This window comes from Mobula hypostoma, chromosome 24 (genome assembly GCF_963921235.1).
Source record: "Mobula hypostoma chromosome 24, sMobHyp1.1, whole genome shotgun sequence".
Lineage (NCBI taxonomy): Eukaryota > Metazoa > Chordata > Chondrichthyes > Myliobatiformes > Myliobatidae > Mobula > Mobula hypostoma.
The window spans coordinates 48,363,476-48,378,884 of NC_086120.1; the positions used below are offsets into that span (position 1 = coordinate 48,363,476).

At 42.7% G+C, this 15,409-nt stretch overlaps 1 protein-coding gene across 4 annotated transcripts in view; it reads right to left on the reverse strand.

Moving 5' to 3' along the window:
• Nucleotides 1–15,409, reverse strand: part of LOC134337222 (nuclear factor 1) — a 501,291-nt gene that overhangs the window by 178,188 nt on the left and 307,694 nt on the right. For all 4 annotated transcript variants that reach the window (XR_010015951.1, XM_063032051.1, XM_063032050.1 and 1 more), the window contains exon 3: nt 13,649–13,720. Coding sequence is in view for 3 of the 4 variants with exons in the window: in XM_063032051.1 (XP_062888121.1) it covers nt 13,649–13,720 (72 nt within the window). In the remaining variant the exon portion in view is untranslated. The remainder of the gene's footprint in view (nt 1–13,648; nt 13,721–15,409) is intronic.

Genomic DNA, 15,409 nt, shown 5'->3' on the forward strand with positions numbered 1-15,409 from the left:
TTTACTTATTGAATATATACAGTAGATTCTGGTTAAATACGACACACCAGGACCAATACATTTTTGCCTAATTAAGTGGCTGCCACAATTAGCTGATGTTTCATCGAAATAGTTAAAAAGATTAAAAAAAGACAAACCATTGTTTATCTGAGTAACAAATTATTTATCTAAAATGAATACAGAACAAATTAGAACACTGCCAATACCATTACATTACTATAAAACTGTGCATTAGTTCCAAAGCAACACACACAAAATGCTGGAGGAACTCAGCAGGTCAGGCAGCATCTAGGGAAATGAATAAACAGTCAAGGTTTTGGGCCGAGACCCTTCTTCAGAACCCTATTAGTTCCAAATACTTACCTAAGGAGGAATTCATCCACGTCATGTTCTTTTGACTGTAAATGAACAAAATCAGCACAGACACCTAGTGCAGATAATGGACTGTCTTCATATAATCCTATCGATGATTGCATTCTTCAAATCTTCATTTCCGTTGCAACATTCAAGATGCATGTCAACACCTTCAAATTCTTCATAGTTCCTAACTTGTTAAGGTGGTGTAATCATTTAATTTTCACTCCCGGCCATTCTGGCATCTCAAAGCCTTGAAACAGCAGTGAACAAAACGGTTCGGGATTGTCTTACTGCTTGTTTCTCACCAACCAGCAGTGACAAATTTCACTGCATTTTGAACACAAACAGATGTATGTGACACTATTTAAAAACCGTTCGCTCTAAGCTGAAGTAGTATCTAATACCTAGACAAGTGCACACAACTAACGCAAGTTAGAAACTATTCAGCGACAGTCTCCTGTGCCAATCAAGCGGCATAGTAGCCCAAAAAAAGGAGGGGAGTTCTGGTTATTTATTTTATTTCCTTTTCTTTTCAAATCTTTTAATTATTATTATCCAAAATTAATAAGACTACATCGAAGTAAGCAACACTTACAATGTCTCAAGAAAAAAAACATTTCAAATATTGAAAAAATTTTGGTGATTAAAAAAAAGAAAAAAAAACCCTACTAAGCAAGAAAAAGCGAGGGAAAAAAACCCATTAGGTGTTCAACCCCAGAGCCATGCGTCATACAAAAAGCTTCTAAAGATAAACATCAAACTGCCAGCAAAAAAAAAGTACCAAAAATTTACAATTAGATCCTGGAGGAAATCTATCAATTAACTCAAATGATAATAACAAGCAAATGAATCCCATCTTTTCTCAAAATCAAACATAGGTTCAAAGGTTTGACTTCTAATTTTCTCCTAACTAAGACATAGCATCACTTGAGAGAACCATTGTGAGAAAGTGGGAGCTGATGTATCCTTCCACTTCAACAAAATGGCCCTCCTAGCTATCAAGGTAACAGATGCAATAACATTATTTTTTGATTAGTTTTAATTCCTTAAGACTATTCCCACACAAGCAGCTGCCCTGATTAACCGATGGCCTAATTAACTGGAATCTGCTGTAAATGAGCAAGTTTAGAAGAATGAGGAGGGTATCCCATTGCAACCTGTTAAATATTGGTGGGCAGAAGAGGTTTCCAATGACCGGGGGTGGGGGGGGTCTACGACCAGAGAACACAGCCGCAGAAGACAATAATGTCCCTCAGAAAACAATAATGTCCCTTTAGAACAGAGATGAGGAGGAATTGATTTAGGTGGAGGGTACTGCACTGTAAACACTTGAATTCACTTTTTACAATTGCAAATACATACTTGTTTACATTGCAAATACATACTTGTTTTTATTTATATATGCACATTGTATTTCCTATCTGTCCTATAACCTCAAACTTTATTAATGACCACTTTATTAGGTACACCTGTACAACTGCTCATTAACGCAAGTGTTTAATCAGCCAGTCATGTGACAGCAACTAAATATATAAAAACATGCAGACATGGTCAAGAGGTTCAGTTTTTGTTCAGACCAAACATCAGAAAGGGGAAGAAATGTGATCTAAGTGACTTTGACTGTGAAATGATTGCTGGTGACAAACATGGTGGTTTGAGTATCTCAGAAACTACTGACCTCCTGGGATTTTCACGCACAGCAGTCTCCAGAGTTTACTGAGAATGGCACAAGGAACAAAATCATTCAGTGAGCTGTAGTTTTGTGCGCAAAAACGCATTGTTAATGAGAGAGGTCAGAGGAGAATGACCAGACTTGTTCAAGCTGACAGGAAGATGGCAGTGACTGAAATAACTTCACATTACAACAGTGGTGGCAGAAGACCATCTCTGAAAGCACAGGACATTGAACCTTGAAGTGGATGGGCTACAGCAGCAGAAGACCACAAACATACAAACCGTAGACACTTTTTTTTGTGAGTACAGGAGGCAGATAATAAAGCCTATTCCATCCTCAAGCTGATGCTAAAGATATGCAATTTGATTTTAAGTTGCCATTAAAGGATATTTAAGCACATATATACAGAAATGTGCTGGAAAAGGGCCAGTAACATCATGAAGTATCTCACCCAACCTGCTCACGAGCTGTTTGTTCAATTCCAATGAGGGAAGAGGCTACGTAGCATCCACCACTAGACTCAAAAACAGTTACTTTCCTCCTCAAGAAGTAAGGCTGATAAATACCTCCACTCACAAAACCACCCAACTACCACTACTTTATCATTTCGAGTCAGTCACCTTTTATACAGACATTCCTGTGCCTAGCATCACTTTATGGACATACAATCAATCTATGTATAAAAAATTATTTTATGTATTTATATTTATTGTGTTCTTTATCTTTTTTGTTTTTTTTTTGTGCTGCATCAGATCCGGAGTAACAATTATTTTGTTCTCCTTTACACTTGTGTACAGAAAATGACATTAAATAATCTTGTATCTTGAATCTTAAATGTCTGACTTGTTTCAACCATATTTCTAAAGCAGAATACCAGGAGCATTGCTATGTGACTAATAGCAAATTATTAAATAATGGATTTCTACATGTCACAGGGGATTCTTGCAGAGCACAGGTCTGACCAGTGAAATTACTTTCATCTTTGCAATTAGCAGCATTTTAAGTATGGAACACGGGCACACTGAAAGGACAAAGGCTCAGAGATTCTGACAGGCTTTCACAGCAAGGTGCTTAACCAATGGGGATTATGTCTGAGTATACGTCTGTGGATGTCATTTGAATTATTACCTTTTGTTGGGTCTGACTCACAGGATAAAGTATAAATCCTTAAAGTACTAATAATCTAGATTAAAATAGTAGGACCAGTCAGAGCTGGTTTCTTTTACTGGATGCATGCACACCACAACTGAATGCTTTAATCTTGCATTTGACTGTTTGCCTTTGGAAGGCTATTCATGTCAAGTTAAATGAATTTACGGGGAGGAGTCGGAATTTATTTTACGAGCAATTGCTCTGGAAGCATTAAACGCATATGCTATGTTACAAATAGCACAAAGAAAAAAATCCCAAATGGTTCATTCCAGAAGGCTTAACCAGGAGTCAATTGAATGCAGTAAACAGATCAGCATTCTGTGCTCTGTTTTTGCATAGAATACATCACCCCCCACCACCACCACCGCTGTCTGGAGAATGCCAACTTCACTGCTGTGAACTGCCAGTTCATATCTAAAATTCGAGATTCAAGATTCAACATTGTTTAAAATCATTTCCTGTACAAGATTGTAAAAGTGTAAAGGAGAATAAAACAATTGTTTCTCTGGATCCGATGCAGTACAATAAAAACACAATAAGATAAGGAATGCAATAATGAAAAAAACACAATAAATATAATTACATAAAACAGCTTATATAAATGGATTGATCCATAAAGTGAAGCTAGGCACAGGATTGTCTGTGCATAAGAAGATGACTCTGACAGGAAATGATAAAGTAGTAGTGGTGGTGGGGGGCCGGGTGGTGGGTTGGGATGGGTGGATTAGTGGGTGGAGGCGTTGATCAGCCTTACTGCTTGGAGAAAGTAACTCTTTTTGAGTTTGGTGATCCTGGCATGGATGATATGTGGCCTTCTCTCTGATGGGAGTGGGACAAGCAGTCCATAAGCAGGGTGCACGGGATCCTTCATGATGTTACTGGCCCTGTACGGCACCTTTCTGTAACTAGGTCAGGTGCATTTAGTTATGGGAGAATTGCATTACTTACAGCTCACACACAAGGAATAAATGTAAAATATGAGGAGAAATATTTTTGAAACAATTAAAATATCAAAATTAATAAGTACAGACTTTTTAGAGAGAGGGAAAACAGTGTTTCTTTAGCTTACAGTGAATTTCATTATACTAACATAAATTTTATCAAAAACATCTAACAGGTCCCATGACTTTGGATGTCATTGTTAGGAACTGAATTGAGAACATGCAGCACTAAAGGGGGCCAAGGGTGTTGGATTTTCAAAAGACCTGTTCAATTAGTTCACCGTTCTTCTCTTTTTCCCCAATATGTCACAAGACTCGTTTTTTTCAAATATTTATCAAATTTCTTGCACTGAACTTCAGTAACACCAAATAACTGATTGTGGACTTCAGAAAGGGTAAGATGAGGGAACACACGCTAATCCTCATATTGGGATCAGAAGTGGTAAAAGTGAGAGTTTCAAGTTCCTGTGTGTCAGTATGTCTGAGGATATAACCTGGACCCAACATATTGATGCAATTACAAAGAAGACACGACAGCGTCTATATTTCATTAGGAGTTCAAGGAAATTTGGTGTGTCACCTAAAACACTCACATATTTCTACAGATGTATGCCATGCAGACCATTCTAACAGGCTGCATCACAATCTGGTATGGCGGAGGGGTCGGGGTGGAGGGGGGTTGCTACTGCACAGGATCGAAGTAAGCTGCAGAGAGTTGTAAACTTAGTCAGCCTCACTTGGGCACTGGCCTCTGTAGTATCCAGGACAACTTAAAGAGCAATGTCTCAAAAGGGTGGCGTCCATTATTAAGGACCCCTATCACCCAGGACATGGCCTCTTCTCATTATTACCATCACGAAGGAGGTACTGGAGCCTGAAGGCACACACTGAATGATTCAAGAACAGCTTCTACCCCTCTGCCATCAGATTTCTGAATGGATATTGAACCCATGAATAATCTCACTACTTTTTTGTTTCTATTTTTGCACTACTTATTTAATTTATCTAGTTAATATGTATATTTTTACTGTAATCCACAGTTTTTTCTCTATTCCTATGTATTGTATTGTACCAATGCTGCAAAGATAACAAATTTCATGACATATGCTGATGATATTAAACCTGATTCTGATTTTGATTCTATTTGAAAGTTAATGGAGAATCTGCTGTCTGCTTTTCTCAGACATTGCACTCAAGGTCAACAACAATCTCCTTTGCACCACGTTTCTGTTTTGTTGTGTCCACTACCTTCAAGCTGCCTCTGATTACTGAGATCGCTGTTTGTTTGAAGTGTTTTCAAATGAATTCACTTTGAAAAAGTACAGCAGGTGTATGGTTTGTTTAATAATTGTAGCCTCTTCAATGGACAGCAATAGTCTTGTGTATTTCCCAGTTATTGATTTTTATCAGGTTGTATAGCATACAAGGCTTTTAAGTTGGATTTTAACTGGAACTTTAGAGCAGGGGTTCCCAAGCTTTTTTATGCCATGGACCCTTATCATTAATTGAGGGGGTCCATCAGTTAATGCCCCCAGGTTGGGCAACCCTGTATTACAGCCATAGAGTCATAGAAGCAGGTCCATGCCATCTATGTTGCCTTAACTCCGCAATGGACGGTCCCAAGCCCGGCTGCGAAAGAAGGAGGGTTGGACGCAGGACCAGCAACCCCATCTCCTAAAACCCAGAGCTACAGAAACACCAACAGAAGCTCCAAAAACCTCATCCCCAGGAGAGGAAAGATCTTCACCTGGAAGGTCCCAGTCTATCATGGGTAAAGTCTTCTCCACCACTGAGCACATCTACATGAAACACTGTTGTAGGAAAGCAGCATCCATCAAGGACCTCCCTTCCACTCCCTTCTTGTTGCTGCCATCAGGAAGAAGGTATTGGAGCCTCAGATCTCACACCACCCCAGGTTGAGGAACCATCAGGCTCTTGAACCAGAGGGGATAACCACTCATCCTCATTCACTCCATCACTGAACTGTTCCTCCCTATGGGCTCACTTTCAGGGATGATTCATCTCATGTTCTCGATGTTTATTGCTTAATTATCTATTATTATTAAGTTTGTTTTTTTTATTTTTATATTTGCAGTTTGTTGTCTTTTGCAGACTGGTTGAATGCCCACGTTGGTGCAATCTTCCATTGATTCTCTTTGTCTGGATTTATTGAGTATGCCTGTAAGACAATGAATCTCAGGGTTGTATATGCTGACGTATCTGTACTTTGAGAATAAATTTACTTGAACTTTGTAGATGTACAGTGTGAAGCTGTGTGGTGAACATGGAAGCCACAGGGTCCATCAACCTTCAGCCCAGGATAGAGGACCCTGGTGAGCTGCCGTTGGTGGTCTATGCTCCAGTAAGGCTGATGTGCTTGATAATAGAAAGAATTATTATGTGATAACAATGAAATCAGTTAAACTCTTTTAACTGAAGAGCCAAGTTTATAACCATATAACCATATAACAATTACAGCTGATGTTGGAGAATTTAATTGTGAGACCGATGTAGAATATGTTCTACAGCATTTAAAATTCTAAATTAATTTTGAAAACAATGACAAGAAGGTTCTAAGCCACAGCTGATCCACCTTCTATCATCAAGAGAGGGAACCCTGGCGAGCTGCTGTCAGTGATCTAACCTGTCAATTTGCAGTCTACATGAGGGATCTCGACCTGTAATGTCAACTACCCGTTTCTCTCCTACTGCCTCACTTACTGAGTACCTCCAGCATCTTCCCTTTGCTCCAGGAGTCTCTGGTGTCTACCAACTCAAGGTAGTTTCTAATTTGTTTGTGAGCAGATATTTCAGACCGCTTATCATTTACCTCCAAAAAGAACTCAAACGTTGAAAAGCTATCCAACTAAAGATGCAAAGTATGATGAATATGTAAAACAGAAGCAGGAAAGGGGCCATTCTGCCCCTTGATCCTAATCTATCATTCAACAGGACCATGGCTGACCCTTGAGGTGACAGGTGGGCCGTGAGGATCAAGGACCAAGGGCTGAATCAGAAGTCTGGATGTTAAGGCCTGTTGACCAGAGCCTAAGTCTGCGAATCGTGCAAGTCTGCTGGGGAAGTTGAAGGCTTAATGCCTGCAAGTCTGAATCCCAGTCCGTTGGAGACAGGAGGCTGAAGAAGATGGCTTATCCTAGGGTTGGAGGAGTGAGTGAGTGAGAGAGAGAGGGAGAGAGAGAGAGAGTGTGTGTGTGTGTGTGTGTGTGTGTAGGGGGGGAGGGGCGAGGGAGAATGGAGCTTGTTTTGCTGTTGTTGTTTTGTTGCTTGTTGTGTTCTGTGTTGTTGTGCCAAGCACTGTGGGCATGGTATGTTAGCGCTGGAACGCGTGGTGACACTTGTGGACTGCCCTCAGCACAAACAACACATCTCACTCTATGCTTTGATGTACACGCGAAAAATAAGTTTGACTCTTGAATGCTGACCTCAGCACCATAGTCTGCACCAGCCCGATATCTACTGATTCCATGAATGAATAAAAAATTATGAACCTCCACCAGTGAGCTGACCTCTGGTGTCTTGGGTAGTGAACTTCAAAGTTACACAGCCTTACAGGCAGGCAAACCTGTTTTGCCAGACACCCTCAAATTTCTGAATGACCACTACCTCACTATTTTCATCTTTTCTTTGTACTACTTAATTTAATTTAATTTAATTCTATATACAGTATATATAACTTCCTATATTTCATTTTGAGATCATCTTCCATTTTTCTACACTCCAGCGAACATGAAGTCCATTTCTCTTCTTATGACAACACACCGTCCTGGGGATCAGTCCAATGGAGGAACATTACACCATTTATTTCGAGAGCAGGCATCCTGCCTGGGTGTAACATACCTGGGAATTAGACAGTTGTCAGTCAGAAGGAAAGAGACCTTTGCATTCACATCATTACCTCACACCATCTGCATTCACCATTGGTCCAAGTCTGATACATCACAGGGGTAGATAGTTTTTCTCCCTGCGGTTAGGGGAGGCTAGAACTACAGGTTAAGAGTGAAATGTTTAAGGTGAACATGAGGGGGAACTTCTTCACTCAGTGGGGGATGAGAGTGTGGAACAAGCTGCCAATGCAGTTTGATTTCAACATTTGAGAGAAGTACTGTACAGTATATGGTTGGGAGGGTCTGGATGTAGGTACAGGCTAGATGGGCTGAAGAACCTGTTTCTGTGCTGTGATGTTCTCTGACCCTATCTGATCTGCCTATTGTTACTCTGCACAAAACTGCGGTGTTACTAGGGTAAATCCACGGGGTCAGTGGCAGTAACTTCTCTGCTGCTGAGTGGTGGATCTGCAGAAACCCAACCTATGAAATACTGCAGTGGGATCAGGTGGCTTCAGTGGGTACTGGTGAAAGAAGCATTGCTGGCTCTAAACAGTCCCTGCATCATAAGGCTACTAGGCCACTTTGCCTGTCAAATCTGCTCCGCCATTTGATCATGGCTGATTTATTAACCCTCTCAACCCCATTCTCCAGCCTTCTCCTTGTAACCTTTGATGCCCTGAATAATCAAGAACCCATCAATCTCTGCTTTAAGTATACTCAATGACCTGGCCTCCACAGGTGTTTGTGGGACTGAATTCCGAAGAGTCACCTCACTCTGACTAAAGAAATTCCTTCTCATCTCTGTTCTAAAGGAAGGCCCTCGTATTCAGCGGCTGTGTACTCCGGTCCTAGACTCCCCCGCTATAGGAAACATCCTCTCCATGCCCACTCTATCCAGGCCTTTCCATATTCGATAGGTTTCAATGAGATTCCCCCCCCCCCCCATTCTTCTAAACTTCAATGAGTACAGGCCCTGAGCCATCATACGCTCCACATATGTTAACCCTTTCATTCCCATGATCATTGTCTTAATCATCCTCTGAACTCTCTCCAATAGTAACACGATATTTCTTAGATAAGGGGCCCAAAACAGCTCACAATGTTCCAAGTGCAGTCTGACCTATGCCTTATAAAGCCATCAAATGCGCCTCATACACTAACCCTTTCATCCTGGATTCATTCTCATGAACCTTAATGACGTTAACGAAAAGTCTTTTTATTGTGTGTTGCAGGAAGGACAACGTGGCTTCGCTTTCTCTCAAGAATCCCAGGGACCTTTGCAGCGCAGGTGTTAATTGTGTATGGTGTAAAGGTGTAACTGCAAGTAATCATTGCAGGAATGCTGGCATGGGTTACTGGCAGGGGATTTCAGGTGCTGAAAGGACACTCTTTCCACCCAGGGAGAATGAACTATTTAAAACTTTTACAAAGTTGACTTTGCAATAAAAAGTTTGATCAGCTGTTTATGATGATAAAATTTGTTAAGCATTCACAAAGCAAACAGCAGAATATTATTAACATGAGATAGTCTGCAGATGCTGGAAATCCAGAAACACACACGATGCAGGTCAGGCAGCATCGATGGAAATGAATACAGCTGACATTTCAGGCCAAGACCCTTCAGCAGGATTGGAAAGGAAGGAGGAAGACGGTGGGGGAAGGGAAGAAAGATAGCTAGAAGGTGACAGGCGAAGCAGGATGTGTTGGAAAGATAAAGGGCTGGAGAGGAAACAATCTATAGGAGAGGAGAGTGGACCATAGGAGAAATGGAAGGAGGAGAGGACCAAGGGGCAGGTAAGAATATTATGCACAAATTGGAGTACATATTATTTTTCTGACAGATTCATCAAAATTCAAAGTATGAGTACCATATAAAACCTTGAGATTCGTCTTCTTGCAGGCAGCCACAAAACAAAGAAACACAATAGAATCCACAAAACAACCCACACAACAGGTAGAGCAGTAGATGTAGTGTATATGGATTTCAGCAAGGCATTTGATAAGGTACCCCATGCAAGGCTTATTGAGAAGGTAAGGAGGCATGGGATCCATGTGGACCTTGCTTTGTGGGTCCAGAACTGGCTTGCCCACAGAAGGAAAGAGTGATTGTAGACGGGTCATATTCTGCATGGAAGTCGGTGACCAGTGGTGTGCCTCAGGGATCTGTTCTGGGACCCCTACTCTTTGTGGATTTTATAAATGACCTAGATGAGGAAGTGGAGGGATGGGTTAGTAAACCTGCTGATGACACAAAGGTTGGGGTGTTCTGGATAGTGTGGAGGGCTGTCAGAGGTTACAGCGGGACATCGATAGGATGCAAAACTGCGCTGAGAAGTAGCAGATGGAGTTCAACTCAGATAGTATGAGGTGGTTCATTTTGGTAGCTCAAATATGATGGCAGAATATAGTATTAATGGTATGACTCTTGGCAGTGTGGAGGATCAGAGGGATCTTGGGGTCTGAGTCCATAGGGCGCTCAAAGCTGCTGTGCAGGTTTACTCTGTGGTTAAGAAAGCATACAGTGCATTGGCCTTCATCAACTGTGGGATTGAGTTTAAGAGCCGAGAGGTAATGTTACAGACTTATAGGACCCTGGTCAGACCCCATTTGGAGTACTGTGCTCAGTTCTGGTCACCTCACTACAGGAAGGATGTGGAAACCATAGAAAGGGTGCAGGGGAGATTTACAAGGATGTTGCCTGGATTGGGGAGCGTGCCTTATGAGAATAGGTTGAGTGAACTCGGCCTTTTCTCCTTGGAGCAGTAGAGGATGAGAGGTGACCTGACAGAGGTGTATAAGATGATGAGAGGCATTGACCATGTGGATAGTCAAAGGCTTTTTTCCAGGGCTAAAATGGCTAACACGAGAGGGCACAGTTTTAAGGTGCTTGGAAGTAGGTACGGAGGAGATGTCAGGGGTAAGTTATTTACATAGAGAGTGGTGAGTGCATGGAATGGGCTGCCAGCGACAGTGGTGGAGGTGGATACAATAGGGTCCTTTAAGAGACTCCTGGAAAGGTACATGGAGCTTAGAAAAATAGAGGGATATGGGTAACCCTAGGTAATTTCTAAAGTAAGTACATGTTCGACACAGCATTGTGGGCTGAAGGGCCTGTATTGTGCTGTACATTTTCTGTTTCTATGTTACAACAAACATGTAATGTGCAAAACAAGAACAGGTCTTTCAAACAATAAAAATGTAGAACAGATAATACACAGAAGCTGAACCGCAGAAAGCCCGAAAGTGAGTCCGCAGCCACGGAGACAGTTCATTGCTGAGGTAAGTGCTGCGTCAAGTCAGGATTTCTACTCAAATGGTGCCCAAGTAATGAACACGTAACTAACACCTTGAGTTCAAAGCTCCTAACACTCTGGGATACTAATACTAAAGATTAACACTGTGGGAAAGGTAACTCTTTTCCACATCAGCAAGAAACAAACTGCTGGAGGAACTCATGGGGTCAGAGGTGGAGATGAAGCAGTCCAAATGAAGAGTCTCTCAATCCAAAACGATAACTGTTCAATTCCCTCCACAGATGTGATCCACTGAGTTGCTCCAGCATTCTGACTCTTTCTACATCAGTCAGGGAGGGGGGAGGAGGGAAGGATGGGTATCAAGAGTGTATATCAAACTAATGGCAGGATTTACCCCCATTTACACTCTGTGGCCACCTCATTGTGTACATTTGTATGTTGGTACAATTATCGAATCAGCCAATTGTGGAAGCAACTCAATGCGTAAAAACATGCAGACATGGTCAAGAGGTTCAATTTTTGTTCAGACCAAACATCAGATTGGGAAAGAAGTGTGATCTAAGTGACTTTGACCGTGGAATGATTGTTGGTGCCAGATGCAGTGGCTTGAGTATCTCAGAAACTGCTGATCTCCTGGGATTGTCGCGCACAACAGTCTCTAGAGTTTACAGAGAATGGTCGAAAACTAAAAAGACATCCAGTGAGCGGCAGTTCTGTGGGCCAGAGCAGAATAGCCAGACTGGTTCAAGCTGACAGGAAGGTGATAGTTACACACACAAAATGCTAGAAGAACTCAGCAGGCCAGGCAACATCTATGGAAATCTATGTTTCCAGCTGAGACCTTCCAGCAGAACTGGGGAGAAATGATATGGAGTCCGGATTAGAGGGTGGGGGAGGGGAGGGAGAAACACTAGATGAAACTGGGAGGGGGATTAGGGTTAGGGTTAACCTTAACCCACCCTGTACTTGTAAAAATGCCAAAATTCCCCTTCTCGAATACCTCTGTCTCTGCCGCATCTGCTCTCAGGATGAGGCTTTTCATTCAGGAACAAAGGAGATCTCCTCCTTCTTCAAAGGAAGGGGCTTCACTTCTTCTACCATCAATGCTACCCTCAACCACAGGTTGCGCAGGTCTGGCCTCGCCCCATCCTCCCGCCACCCCACCAGGGATAGGTTCTTCTTGTCCTCACCTACCACCCCACCAGTCACTGCATCCAGCCCATATTTCTCCGTAACTTCCGCCATCTCCAATGGGATCCCACAACCAAGCACATCTTTCCCTCTTCCCCCATTTTCTGCTTTCTGCAGGGATTGCTCCCTGTGTGACTCCCTTGTTCATTCGTCCCTCTCCAATGATCTCCCTCCCAGCACTTATCCTTACAAGTGGAACAAGTGCTACACTTGCCCTTACACCTCTTCCCTCACTGACACTCAGGGCCCCAAACAGTCCTTCCAAGTGAGGTGACTCTTCACCTGTGAGTTCGTTGGGGTCATTTACTGTATTCAGTGCTCCTGGTGTAGTCTCCTGTCTATTCGTGAGACCCGAAGTAGATTGGGAGACCACTTCACCGAGCATCTACGCTTCGTCTGCCAGATCTCCCAGTGGCCACCCATTTCATTTCCACTTCCCATTTCCATTCCAACAGGTTAGTCCATGGCCTCCTCTACTGTCGCGATGAGGCCACACACAGGTTGGAGAAGCAACACCTTATATTTCATCTGGGTAGCCTCCAATGTGATGGCATGAACATTGATTTCTCAAATGTCCAGTGTTGCTGCCACCCCCCACCCCCCACTTTCTCTATTCTCCATCCCATTTTCCCTCTCTCACCTTACCTCCTTACCTGCCCATCGCCCCTCTCTGGTACTCCTCCCCCTATTCTTTCTTCCATGGCCTCTGTCCTCTTCTATTAGATTCCCCCTTCACCACACTTGCATCTCTTTTACTGATCAACTTCCCAACTCTTTACTTTACTTTGCCCCTCCCTCCCTCCCCCTCCCAGTTTCACCTATCACCTTATGCTTTTCTTTCTCCTCTCCCCCCACCCTCTAATCGTGACTCCTTGTCATTTTTCTCCATTACTACTGAAGGGCCTTGATCCGAAACGTTGACTGAACTCTTTTCCATGGATGCCGCCTGGCCTGCTGAGTTCCTCCAGCATTTTGTGTGTTACTTAGATTTCCAGTATCTGCAGATTTTCTCTTGTTTGTGACAGGAAGGTGACAGTAACTCAAATAACCACACGTTACAACAGTGGTGGGCAGAAGAGCATCTGTGAACTCACAACACGTTGAACCTTGAACTGGAAGCAGAAGACCGGGAACATACACTCAGTGTCCACTTCATTGGCAAGAGGAGGTATTGAAAAAAGTGGCCAGTGATTGTATTCATACATTTACACCAGCTACGTCAGTACTCACCAATTGTTCCTGTCTTGGTATCTTCAGCGTCAGAGCCAATAGCAGGCCTTGGGCTGCCACTCTGTTCCGATTCTGCAAGAAAAAGATGGCTCGAATGAAGGAAAAGTAGTTCATAGTTCAAGTTTAATTGTCATTCAACCATACGTGAATACCCATGAATGCCGCCAAACGAGACAGCTTTACTCCAGGGCCAAGATACAAAACACAGCATCAACAGTCATACACAGCACAAGGCACATATAACACATACAAGATAATTAAAACATATAAGATATAGCACATATAAGATATCAATAAAATACAGTCACTCAAAAAAAAGTCCAGGAGTTTGAGTCTGTGAATGCTGCAGTCGAACAGATCGAAACAAGTCGGCTTGTCTTCTCCCGAGCGAACACTAGGGGCAGCACTGTGTCCAGAATGGACGCCGCACCATACCCACCTCTGATGTACACATCGACTCTGATGCCTCAGAACTATTCACTCTCACTACAGTAACATTCCTAGGTGCCATAAACTGAGGGGCTGTACCATGTCTATTTAATGTACAGTATTCCACATCTCACGTCCATCAGAGATATTTATCAGGAGCACTGAGTATGCAGGGCCCATATCATTGTCACTGATCCCTCTCACCAGTCCAACTATCTCTTTGACCCCCTGCCATCAGACAGGAGGTACCGTAGCATTAGGACAAGGACTGTTAGGATGGGAAACAGCTTCTTCCTCCAAGCGCAAACACGAGGAATTCTGCAGATGCTGGAAATTCAAGCAACACACATCAAAGTTGCTGGTGAACGCAGCAGGCCTGGCAGCATCTCTAGGAAGAGGTACTGTCGACATTTCAGGCCGAGACACTTCGTCAGGACTAACTGAAGGAAGAGTTAGTAAGAGATTTGAAAGTGCGAGGGGAGGGGGAGATCCAAAATGATAGGAGAAGACAGGAGGGGGAGGGATGGAGCCAAGAGCTGGACAGGTGATAGGCAAAGGGGATATGACCCAAGCCGTATGACTACTGAACTCACTGCCATCACCCAAGTGTCATCACAATTAAAGCGCCAGTTTACTTTTTAACCTACATCATAAATTCACCTTATTTTTGTTATAATTAGAGAAAGTCTGCAGATGCTGGAAATCCAGAGCAAGACACACAAAACGTTGGAGGAACTCAGGCAGTTAGGCGGCATCTATGGAAACGAACAGATAGTCGACATTTTCATCAATGCTGCCTGACCTGCTGGGTTCCTCTAGCATTTTGTGTGTGTTGCTCTGGTATTTGTTAATTTACTAGTATTAATATTACTTAATGTGTTGTGTGTGTGAATTATATGTACTGTGTTGGCTGGAGGAACGTTGTTTCATTTGGTGGTATGCATGTGTGCAGCTGAACAACAATAAACAAACTTGAATTTGACTCGACCTTACTGCCATTGATCAGCTTGAGAAAGCTCACTTACAAAACCAATTCAACTGAAGATTGGAGCCTGTTTACGTGGAGGGTGGAGAACTGTGGTCATTGTGTCATGGTCGGTGTGGTGCAGTACAATAAGATGAACTTTTGGCCTTCCACCTTGTGGTCTACCTGCACTACACTCTCTCTGTAGCTGCTGTTTGCACTTTGTTCTTCAATGTTATTTTCTCACCTAGTATTATTTCTCTGGTAGCGTATCGCAGCAGTGATCAGAATTCAGTTCCTGCGCACGGTCTGTAAGGAGTTTGCATATTCTCCCTGTGACTATGTGGGTTTCCTCCAAGGGCCACGGT